Source organism: Bos indicus, chromosome 25 (genome assembly GCF_029378745.1).
Source record: "Bos indicus isolate NIAB-ARS_2022 breed Sahiwal x Tharparkar chromosome 25, NIAB-ARS_B.indTharparkar_mat_pri_1.0, whole genome shotgun sequence".
NCBI classification, from domain to species: domain Eukaryota; kingdom Metazoa; phylum Chordata; class Mammalia; order Artiodactyla; family Bovidae; genus Bos; species Bos indicus.
In genome coordinates, this window is record NC_091784.1 from 37,711,943 (window position 1) to 37,724,569 (window position 12,627).

The 12,627-nt window shown below is 43.0% G+C and overlaps 1 protein-coding gene across 1 annotated transcript in view; it reads right to left on the reverse strand.

Annotated features, from left to right (window-relative positions):
* Positions 1–11,029: 11,029 nt before the first annotated feature.
* Positions 11,030–12,627, reverse strand: part of LOC139179600 (cytochrome P450 3A24-like) — a 43,525-nt gene continuing 41,927 nt past the window's right edge. Inside the window, exon 13 of the mRNA XM_070779221.1 lies at positions 11,030–11,238. Coding sequence (XP_070635322.1) covers positions 11,143–11,238 — 96 coding nt within the window. The 3' untranslated portion in view covers positions 11,030–11,142. The remainder of the gene's footprint in view (positions 11,239–12,627) is intronic.

Genomic DNA, 12,627 nt, shown 5'->3' on the forward strand with positions numbered 1-12,627 from the left:
GCTATTGATCAAAACATGTTATAAATAATATGAAGAAAGATGGCAAGTGTTCTGCTCTGAAATGCCAATATTCAAAGTTTGCAGTTTCATGATGAGGGTCACTGTGAAATAGTGAGACTCAAGGCTGAAGCAGCAATTTGGTTAAAAGTTCGGCTCCTATCTCCATGTCTAACCCTGCCCAGGGGCTCCTTCCATGGGTCTCCAGAATCAAGGACTTCATCTCACCTCAGGAGAAACAAGGACAGATGTTTGTCATGACAGGTGCTTGTCACCTGTCTATACTCCCCACTAAGAGGAACACAAAATACATCCCCAGGAAGAGATTAGTGTTATCTGATAACTACTGACAACTTGATTCACTCAGCTAAACCCACAGCCTTTCTTATTCTTCTTGGAAACAAATTCCTTGTGGAAACTATATACTTTCACCTTCCTCCAAAATGCATATGCCAATATGATGGTTTTCTCATTAAGCCTTACATACCATCACCTTCCCAATTCACCTCAGGGCCTGGTCCAGCTGGTTGGAATCTATCCCAGGGGCAATAGTCTAGTCAAGTCCTGAGAAAAATGTGTAGCCAGAGCCACATCCTAGCAAAGGCAAATGGCCTGCTCGGCAAGGGGAAATAACAGAAGGCATGGTCTTTGTGCCCTTCGTTCCACAGCCAGACACACCTGACTTGAAAAGTCTCACTTACGAAGACCGTGAAGGAAGACGTGTGCCTGAAGAGCACCCCACACCTCACGTCTCTCATCTGGTCATTTGTGTAGTGACGGCCTGGCATGGTCAGAGCTCTATTCCAAGTGCTTCATGTGCAGATGTGACCAAGATCCTGATATTACTCAGGTGGAAGATAGAAATAGACAAGTATAGTACTGCCAAGGTAAACTAATTATACATGTTTTAGAAACAGTGTCCTCATCAACAATACATGGCTTATCTTTTCAGACCTCAGCAATCAGTCAGAGATGGAAATCAAAGAACACTCATGGAATTGGGCATTAGGCTCAGATATCAGGAGAGGTGAGCAGGGTGTCAGGGATTCAGTGACGCAAGAGGCCCTGTCAGTCTGCTATTCCTCTCCTTTTAGAGATGACTCCTCTTCTGGGAAGCCTGTCCTGACTTCCACTGGCTGAGAGAATTGCTCAGGGTATGAGGAGGCCATATTTCTCTGGATTGATGTGTGTGTTAGTTTCCAATTTCACAGATCACGGGTCTGTAACCAGAGCTCTGCCCCAACACAGACAAGGTGAGGGCCCCTAGCAAGCCAGTCAGTAGGGGCTGGGATGAGGTAGTGGGATGTTCTTTCTGACCCACACACATCCCATCATGAAGAAACACACACACATATGCCCTTAAGCAGAAGCACTTCCATGGACTTCACAGCAAAGAGAAGAGAAAGACCTCAACATGGCTGCTCACTTTCTACTCCATTCCTGAATTTCTCTTTCTTGATAAATGAATCACTAATATCTCTACGACACTGTATACCTTAGAAAGTTCTTTCACATCTCTCAATTGATTACCTTGAAAACTATGTGAGGTAAGCAGTGTTGGGGTTATTTGATTCCCACTTTACAGATGTAAAAACAGAAAATCAGGGTGGGGAAGAATCTTGCCCAAATATTCAACAATAAATGTAGGATGTGGAGCTAGATCTCATAATTCTAAATTGTGCCAGTGACATGCTTGCCTGGATTCCAAGAGGCCTCCTGAAATAACTTGGCAGATGGTGTCAACCTCTTATGGGATAAATATCTCCATCATGCTTCTACTGTTGTTATAAATGCTAGAGCTGTTTGTAGCCACAAAAGAGAGAGCAGATGACTAAATTTTATGTATTCATGAACTCACGGTGTCAGCAGATAAGGGATGTTGCAAATAGTCCTGACATGTCACAATCAGAATCATCTGGGTTTCCAAGAAAGCAGGAAATGAAAGATGAATGAAACCAAGGAGTGAAAGAGGAATCAGAGGAGGCAGGCAAGTTTCAGAAGACCACAAGGAAGGGAATTAATGACACAGGAGGTGTAAAATGAAAGAAAAGATCAGCATCACAGGTTAGCTGCAAAAGAGGAGCAAAGTGTTGGCCATCTCTCCTAATCAGTACAGTAACCTTCTAAGGAGTTTTATCTGACCCTAGACTGGCCTCACCCAGGAAATTCCCTACTCTGCCATGAGACAGGGCCTGGTAAAACATGAGTCATGCATCATTCCTCTATTACTCAAATCTCTCCAACCACTTGCATCATCCACAGAATTAAACCCAAATGCCATGGGGCAGCTATTCAAGATGGTAACGACAACCCTGTATGCGAGACAGCAAAAGAGACACAGATATATAGAACAGTCTTTTGGACTCTGTGGGATAGGGAGGGGGGCATGATGTGGGAGAATGGCATTAAAACATGTATATTATCATACAAGAAACGAATCGTCAGTCCAGGTTCAATGCAGGATACAGGAAGCTTGGGACTGGTGCACTGGGATGACTCAGAAGGATGGTATGGAGAAGGAGGTGGGAGGGGGGTTCAGGATGGGGAACACGTGTACACCTGTGGCAGATGCATGTTGATGTATGGCAAAACCAATACAATATTGTAAAGTAAAAAAAAAAAAATAATAATAATAAATAAATAAATAAATAAAAAACCCATGTTGGATGTTTAGGTCACTTTCATATCTTGGTTATTGCAAACAGTGCTGCAATGAGCAAAGGGCTTCAAAGTAGCCCTTTCTTGAGATAAATGGCCAGAGGTAGAACTGCTGGATTTTACGGTAGCTCTCTTTCGGCTTTTTGAGGAATCCCCATGTTGCCTTCTACTGTGGCTGCACCAAGTTACATTCCCAGCAACAGTGCAGGAAAGTTCCCCTCCCTTCACATCATGGCCCACATTTGCTTCTTGTCTCTTTGACAATTTGTCATTGGACAGGTGAGAGGTGCTTTCTCTTATGGGTTTGACTTGCATTTCCTGATGATGAGTGATGCTGAGCACATTTTCATGTGTCTGTTGTCATCTGTATGTCGTCTTCAAAATGTCTATTCAGGTTTTCTGCTCACTTTTTAATCAAGTTGTTTGGTTTTTTAATATTGACCTGGGGTATTACACTATGTGAAATAAGTCAGAAGGAAAAAAAAGAAACAAATACTGTATGATTTCACTTATATATGGAATCTAAAAAACAAAGTAGAATACAGAAAAAGACTGTATTACAAAAATACAAAAAATACAGAAAGAGATTCACAGATCCAGAGAACAAACAGGTAGTCGCCACAGGGGAGGCGGGTTGAGGGACAAACAAAATGGGTGGAGGGAATGAAGAGGTAAAACTTCCACATAGAAAATATATGTCACTGGGATATAATGTTCACACAGGGAATAGAGTCAATAATATTGTCACAAATTTATACGGTGACAGATGCTTGCTGGTCTTACTAAGGTGAGCAAATTGCAATGTATTAAAATATAGAATCATTATATTGCATGCCTGAAACTAATGTAACATTTTATGTTAATAAGAACTCAATTTCTTAAAATAAATTAATAAATAAATGGTGAAAAAAGATCTGTGTGCATCTGGCCACTGCTGACTTCTTCAGGCTTGTCTCAGCTCACTTCTAGCGCAAACATGATGTTTTAAGAAAATGGTATGATGTGCTGTTCCCAAGCCCCCTAGACGACTGGTCTTCTTGTGTCTACACAACCATTCTTCCATCTGAAATGGGTCCAATCCATTTTCCATCATGAATTCCTAGACTTCCTCTGGGAGTCAGCCAGGGCACCATCTTCCCCAGTGCCCCTTGTCCTGAACATGTAGGTGGTGGGGAGGGTCCCACTTCTGCACGATCACAGTTCTCACAGTTATCACGTGGAAACATACTAACTCTCAGACCACGATATCCATTGTAATCCATGTGCAGGGGGAATGTTCAAAACTACACAAGCCTGGGTGCACCCGAACATCTGAAATTCATGGGATGAAGTCAAATACAAGAAAATTGCATCTATTACTTTAATTGTTGCTGAGAATTGTGAAAAATATTAGTTGAAATATTAAAAGCAATAGCCTAGATCCTAGGGAACATAATTGAGCAAAACCAGCCAAAAAATAGAAAGCTAAACAGTCTCAAAATTCCTTTAAAAAGTAAGTGGAAGTCAAATCTTCTTCAAGGAAACATCACATTCAGAGAGTTTTATGGTAATCTTCAAGAAACACATATGTCTTAGCCTGCTTTCCCAAGAAAGGAGAGCTTGAAATACAGGCTTTCGTGGTACTATCTTCTGGGGAATTTGATCCAGGGGAGAAAGAGTGAAGGAAAATAGGAATATAGCATGGAAGAAACATCTATACCAGATTCATTACCAATCTGGCCAACATTTGGTATCAAAAGCAACCAACTCTTTGATCAACTGACCATCTTCTGAGAGGCCATACGACCACTCAGAAGATGCAGCCCGTCCAGGGGAAGAGGGAAGAGGGTACTCACTGGTTTCCCTCTCCCTTTGGGAAAATGTTCCTCCCACAGAAAAGTAATTCTCTAAAACTTCTGTATTACAGAAGAATTGCTAGTCTGAGAGGCACAGTCAGGCTTCACTGCACGAATTCAGTTGGAATCCGGGCAAAGATGGTCCCTGTAGTGTGGCGGGAACAGAGACCATGGCAGGTACACTAGTTCTCTATGCTGTCCAGCAGATTATCCCCAAATACAGCCCCTTGAAACAAGCATTGACTGTGTCACACTCCTTGGGCTGGGAGTCCAGGCGTGGCTTACCTGGGAGCCTCTGGCTCAAGCTCTCCCCTGCTGTCAGGCTGGGCTGCCTCTCATCCAAAGTCTCACTGGGGAAGGACCCCCTTTCAGGTCCTCCAGGTGGTCTGGCAGGATTCAGATCGTCACAAGCTTGAGGATTCAGTTCCTCACTTGCTGTGGCCCAGAAGCCCCTCAGATCTCTGCAACCGGGGTCTCTCCACAGAACAGCTCACAACATGGCAGTCGCTTCCCCCAGAGTGAGGGAGTGAGAGGGGGCACCCAATTAATATTCTACTCATTAGAAGCAAGTCACCTATCCCAGCCTCACCAGTGGGAGGGGGTTAAAGGGGGCATAAGTGCTAGCAGGCAGAGCCATTGGCAGCCAACTGAGAGGATGCCATCGTAGAGGTGAAGCTAAGATTCTGAGTTGTCACATAAAATTAATTCAATCATGCCTAGCTCACTCTATGAGGACAGTATGAACTTGACCCAAATAGGACAAAAGTGAGACAAGAAAGAAAGACTACATTTCGCTCTTACACACAGGCTTCAACACAAAATTTCTGAGCAAAATAAAGCCAGTCAAATCCAGCAACAATGATACACCATGACTAAGTTGGATCTTTAAGGGATGGGAATACCAGACCACATGATGAGAAATGTGTATGCAGGTCAAGAAGCAACAGTTAGAACCGGACATGGAACTACAGACTGGTTCCAGACCAGGAAAGGAGTACGTCAAGGCTGTATATTGTCATCCTGCTTACTTAACATATTGCAGAGTACATCATGCAAAATGCTGGGCTGGACGAAGCACAAACCGGCATCAAGATTGCCACAGATGACACCACCCTTACGGCAGAAAGTGAAGAACTAAAGAGCCTCTTGATGAAAGTGAAAGAGGAGAGTGAAAAAGGTGGATTAAAACTCAACATTCAGAAAACCAAGATCATGGCATCCAGTGCCATCACTTCATGGCAAATAGAGAAACAATGGAAACAGTGAGAGACTTTATTTTCTTTGGCTCCAAAATCACTGCAGATGGTGACTGCAGCCATGAAATTAAAAGACACTTGCTCCTTGGAAGAAAAGCTATGACCAACCTAGACAGCATATTAAAAATCAGAGACATTACTTTACCAAAAAAGGTCCATCTAGTCAAAGCTATGTTTTTTTCCAGTAGTCATATATGGATGTGAGAGTTGGACTATAAAGAAAGCTGAGCGCCGAAGAATTGATACTTTTGAACTGTGGTGCTGGAGAAGACTCTTGAGAGTCCCTTGGATTGCAAGGAGATCCAACCATTCAATCCTAAAGGGAATCAGCCCTGAATATTAATTGGAAGGACTGATGCTGAAGCTGAAACTCCAATACTTTGACCACCTGATGTGAAGAACCAACTCATTGGAAAAAGAAAGACTCTGGTCCTGGGAAAGATTGAAGACTGGAGGAGAAGAGGACAACAGAGGACGAGATGGTTGGATGGCATCACTGATGCTATGGACATGAGTTTGAGTAGGCTCCAGGAGTTGGTGATGGACAGGGGAGCCTGGTGTGCTGCAGTCCACGGGGTTGCAAAGAGTTGGACATGACTGAGCAACCGAACTGAGTTGGATTTTACCCTGAAACTCAGGGGTGACTAACAAAGAATAAGTATTAGTATTAGTTATCAGGTTAATTGATTAAAAGAGAAAGGTCTTATCATCCCAATAGCCTCAGAAAACACATTTATTAATATTCAATATATCATTTACGATAGAAGACTGCACTACTAGTAGCAGGAATTTCCTTAATGTGATAAAAGTATCTACCAAAACCACCTAACAAAACATCATTCTTCATAGTATAAAAGCATTATCTGTTTACGCCATTTTACCACATGCACATACAGCCTTTTCAAAAACTGTAACCTCTTTAAGTACCTAAAATCCCATCAATTAATTTTATGCTGGAAACAAAAAGAATGTCATTACTTGTTTTTGTCAGAAACCCAGTTTGTAGATCCCGGGTGAACAATTCCAAAAAGTCACTGAATAAATTAAATATTTTTTTACCCTTTGAGAACTGACCAACATGGGTTCATTCAGTGGGTTCATTCAACTGAGATCAGCTGGGTTCAAAAGCTGAGTTCTTCACCTTTAGTTAGAACATAGGCTCTTATGATAATCAGATAGAAAAAAATAAACCACCTCCCCAGAGAATAAACAAATCCTCCTCATTAGTGCATACAGCACCAAGAGTTTTCTAAGTAGACATGTCAGCACATGCTTGCCAAGCCCAGTGATTTTTTCCAGGGGCCCTGCCCAGCCAGTTCCAGCCCACACCTTGAATTCAACACAAGATGCCCTATTCTGATTGGCCACACAGTTACCTCCGTGGTCATGTGCCCTGGGTATCAGTCTGAGCTATGCCTGGTACTATGACACAACATGGGGACAAAGTGTGAACAAGACCGTCACAAAGGGCGCTTACCGAGGTGGGGTGCTCCATGCACGCAGACACCTCCAAAGGCATTGGAAGGCTGGGAAAGGCAGATGGGATCCAGAGCCTCTGTAGGGATGGGTGGGCTTCCTAGAGGAGGTGACACTGATGCAGTGCCACAGACAGAGCAGAATTTGCCTAAGGAGAGAAAGAGGGCATTCAGGCTGTGAGAATGGTTCATCTTATCAAAATTATCATTGCTGAGTATGTTTGTTATTTCTTGGTTACATGCACAATGTCTAAATCAACCAATTTTTATTACTGCTAATAAGGCAGTGATGAGGTCACAGGCCAAGTTAGAGATCCTGTAATTCTAGGGCCAAGGTTCCACCCTGGACAGCTCAACAGGAAGCTGAAGGCTGTGCAGGATGTCTGGGAAAAGCCACAGGGCTTTCTGGTATTACAGTGACCTGTCTTGAATTTGTTAGGGTACAGTCCTGAGATTAAAAACATTTACCAAGGTGACACTGACTCGGCACAAATCAACCATTCGGTGCCATTTAGCACATTGACAGGGTCGTGCCACCACCTCCTCTAGTTCCAGCACACTCCCGTTCCACCAGAGTGCACTCCTGAGTCCATAAGCAGCTCCTCCCACTCTGTCCTCTCCCAGCCCCAGGCCACCACTCGTGTACATTCTGACTTCATGGATTTGCCTCTTCCAAATGCTTCATATGAATGGAATCATGTAATGTGTGGTCTCTTGTCTCTGAATTCTTTCATTTATGCATTTTTAAAGTTAATTTCTCTTGCACCATGTATTAGGATTTCACATCTGTGATAACGGAAGAAGCAACTATTGTATGGATACATCACGATCGGTTTATCCATTCATCCACTGGTTTGCCTTGTGTCTACCCTTTAGCTATTGTGGAGAGTGGTGTTATGAACATGAAGGCACATATCTTTGTTTGAGAAATTGTGTTCAGTTCTCTTAGGCATCTACGCTGGTGTGCAGTTGCTGGTAATTCTATGATCAGTGACCTGAGGAGCTGCCAAACTGTTCCACACAGTGACAGCTTCATTACATCCTCACTAGCCAGCAACAGCTGAGGTTTCCACATTTCCTCTACATCCTTACCAACACTTTCATTTTCCCTTTTTACAAAATAACCATCCTGGTGGTTGTGATGTAGTAAAATTTCTGGGATTTTGACTTTGTCCTACCAATGTTAGTTAATAATCTGTGAGAATTCAACCAGAGGCAGAGAGGGCAAGTGAAGGGTGTGGTTGGGAACCTGGTCCACCAGGTCCCAGAGGCTTCTCTGGGCTCCTGGGACACCTATTCTCTCTACTGTGTACACAGCTGCCTAGAAGGCATCCATAGAATGTGACTGATGTGTGGGCCCTAGGTGGGTTATTTAAACCTGCTCAGCCTCAGTTGCCTGATCTTTAGAAACAGGGTAAATAATTATGTCTTCCCCTTCTTATAGGAGCCCAGATCAGACCAGACCCTGATCTGTGACCTGAGGGGCTTAGGGTCTGAACCTGCTATCAGAGTCCTGGTGTCACTGGGGGAAGAGAACATGTGACCTTGCCCGTCACACACCTGATCCTTAGCAAATCCTCTAGAAATGTTCACTCACAAGAGCTCATATGAGTTCAAGTAGTAGCCAAAAAGGGCAAGCATTATAGAGTAAGCACAAGTTATGAACTGTGTTGTTTGTTAGCAAAAGGAGACATGAGTTCAAGTTGTAGTTGAAAAATAAATAAAAGGTTGGGAGTTTGCTGACTCTGAATCTTTACCTTTTCCTTCTGCTGCTGCTGCTGCTAAGTCACTTGAGTCGTGTCTGACTCTGTGAGACCCCATGGACTGCAGCCTACCAGGCTCCTCCATCCATGGGATTTTCCAGGCAAGAGTACTGGAGTAGGGTGCCATTGCCTTCTCTGACCTTTTCCTTCTAATTATGTTTAAATGCCCCCTTTTCCACCTGCTGTGTGAGGAGCCACTGAATCATAAATGTTCAGGACGTTATGTCCTGGATTCTAACTGGGGCTGGGGTGGGGGATCTGTCCAGCTGTACGAGCTCAGGGCCCTGAGCAGGACCTCCAACCCTACCTTGCCCACCCACCACACAGATGCATGTTACCTATCTATATCTGTCATCTATCTATCTATATCAGCTATCTATCTGTAGTGCATCATCCAACTAACTAGCTGTCATCTGTCTACAAAGAAAAGCAGGATGTTCACTGATACATGCAGTTCCAATCTCTGACTCTAACGGGTTTCTTCTGGTTTCTCCTTTCCTGGACCAGGGACTCCGTTCTCTAACAGGGAAAACGTGTCTTCCATTATCCATAATATGTTTACTTGCTTAATCAATCTCCCTTTGTATAGCTACTGCCACTCAGCCTTTTTCTACCCCTGATATCCCCCTCACCCTCCGTGGTTCTCCACACCCTATTTAGGCTCTGGATACCCTGGCCAGGTCACTCTTCTGGGAAGACACTCTTTGCTCCTTGCCTGGACACCCATACCCAGGCTGCGCAGCTGTTCCTGTGGACACTGTCCCCCCTCAATCTTCAACTTGGAGCCACTGAGCCCCCCTTCTCTGCCCACACCCTGGAGGGTAAGGCTGTCAGCCTTCTGTGCTCCCCCAATGGCTTTAGGACTGGACTATCCAGGAAAACCCTAGCCAGGAAGGGGTTGTGGATGGGAGGGGCAGAAAAGGGAAAGGAAGGGCTGTGTGCAGCTTCTGATATCAACTGAAACTGACCAGTGACTGTAGCCTTTCTCCTCAATCAGCTCACCAATCGACCATCTTTTATTCCACATTCATTATGTTAAGACAGTTGGGAATTGAGGATAGAAAACAAAGACACTTCAAGAAAACCTGTTTCCTGACTTTCAGAAATACCAGGGGAGATGAGCTGAAAACTTGTCATCAAAACTAATAACATAATTATATGTGCATTTGTTGTTATAAAAAATATGTGCTCAAAAAAAGTAGATTTAAACCATGAAAGATAGCTCAGTTGGTAAAGAATCCACCTGCAATGAAGGAGACCCTGGTTCAATAACTGGTTTGGGAAGATCCTCTCGAGAAGAGATAGGCTACCCATTCCAATACTCTTGGACTTCCCTTGTGGCTCAGCTGGTAAAGAATCTGCCTGCAACGTGGGAGACCTGGGTTCGATCTCTGGGTTGGGAAGATCCCCTGGAGAAGGGAAAGGCTACCCACTCCAGTGTTCTGGCCTGGAGAATTCCATGAACTGTGTAGTCCATGGGGTCACAAAGAGTTGGACACGACTGAGCAACTTTCACTTTCATACTTTCTAAGAAATGGGCAAAACACTGGAATAATTCTTACCTATGTAATATAACAAACAGCAGTTTTGAAAAAGGCCCCACCCACCAGGAATTGTGACGGCCGTGTTTAGTCACTGGCTCTCTCTGATTCAGTTGTACACATTCCCCCTAAAGTGTAGGATGGTATCCTAACACTTTTGTAAAGAGATGTTTACGGAGTTCCTCAATAGAATATTAGATTTGAAATATATAAAATAAAACCTGTGATATATTAAAACACGTCAGAACTTTAGTCACCACAATAATTCTTGTTTTCGTTAATTCGCTGATAAAACTGTTGAGACACTTTCTTTCTTGATTGTTGCTCTGAAGGAGTAGATGTTACTAACTGGGGGTGGGTGGAGATGGTCCTTTGAGAATCAGATAAGCTGAGTGTACGTATCTGGCCCTCATTAGTCACCTCTTTCATGTTACACAATATATAACACCACACAGACACTGAGAAAGTGAAACAAATGTGCAGATACCCTAGTCATCCAGCAAGTGCAATAGATGAAGGCCGTCTTTATTTCTGAGTTTTATCACAAAGTAAATCAAGTCCCCTGAAACTGTGGGACACAGCTCCTTGAAGAACAAAGCCCAGGTCCTTAGGGGAAGTCAAGCTCCACTTATGGTCTCATCTCTGAGCACAACCTTCAGAACAATGGGTTTTTCCGGTCTTAAAAGTCCTTGACTTTTTATTTTCAAGGGGATCTGCAACAGTTAAGAGAACCAATGAATGAAGCACCACCACCAAGAGAAGCAAAATAGGCAAGACACATTACAGACAATAATGCTTTACAACCATATACAAGCTACTTTTAGCATCGTGTATCTTTGTTTTTTTTTAAACTACCAATTCAATGTGTTTAAAAGCTATAGGGATGGACAGGCTGTCAATGTTTCCTTGATTAAACTGTAACAGTTTATGGCTTCCAGAAAATTGGTCTATTTAACTATTGTTATAAAATATATGGGCATAAAGTCATTTCTATTACTCACTATTCACTTTTAAAAGTTGTTTTAATTCCTCTTTTACTGAGATATAAATGATTAATGGTAAAAAACATTTGACTTACATATATGTGAAATTACTACCACAATAAGTTTAGTTAACATCCACCACTCATAAGAGATAGAAAAGGAAAAAATACTGTTTTCCTCTTTTGAGCATTTTTAGGATCTACTCTCTTCTACTATATAAAAATGTCAACTATAAGCATCAAGTTTTACATGATATCCCTGTACTTATTTATCTATAATCAGAAGTTTGTACCTTTCGATCACTTGCATCCAGTTTCCCTTCTTTATCTTTGATTCTCTGTACTTATTCTGTAAGTTCTGTCAAGACTGGATAGTGAAAGCATTCACCCATCATTCTTGCACAAAATATTATTTGAGCACTATGCCTATGAAGCATTTTGCCTGTTTTTTTAAACATGCCCTGGTTCCAAGTGCAGGGCAAATGGTGAACTTCTGAAGACCTACAGTGGTTTGTCTGAGATTTTTAGCCCCTTTCTCACCCAGTCACTCCTTCTGGGTTGGGGGAACCAACAGAGTGACCTTCTAACCTCAGTTGACTGAAGGACAAGCAAGGAGCTGTGGAGGGAGAAGCCCCAGCCCATGGGGTACTGGGTGGAGCTTGCAGCGGCATCTGCCCTTCCCAGGTGTGCCCGAGGCCCCCTTTCTCTCAGGGCTGAGTCTGCTGTGTGTGCACACTTACAGGACGCCCACACAGATGCCTGCAAGTAAAATGGAAACATCTCTATCCTCCTCTTCCCTGAGAAAACTACTCAAAGGGAGCAGCTGCTTATTAAATGTATGACTCCTAGAAATAAGCCTTATTTTAGGGCCATGCTTGAGATGAATCAATGCCAACTGTTCTGTGTGCTCCTCAGAGAGTGATTCCGGGTCTTTCTATAACTGCAACAAATTGTTTTTTTAAACTTTCAAGTGGTATGTATTTCCCCTGCAGGTAGACACACATAAAACAAGCAAGAACACAGATGACATTTGATAAATTTTTAAAATTCAAACTGTTCCAAATTTGCGAGTCACTCCTTAAACATTTGCCCGATGACGTCAAGACACCACTGGGCGTTT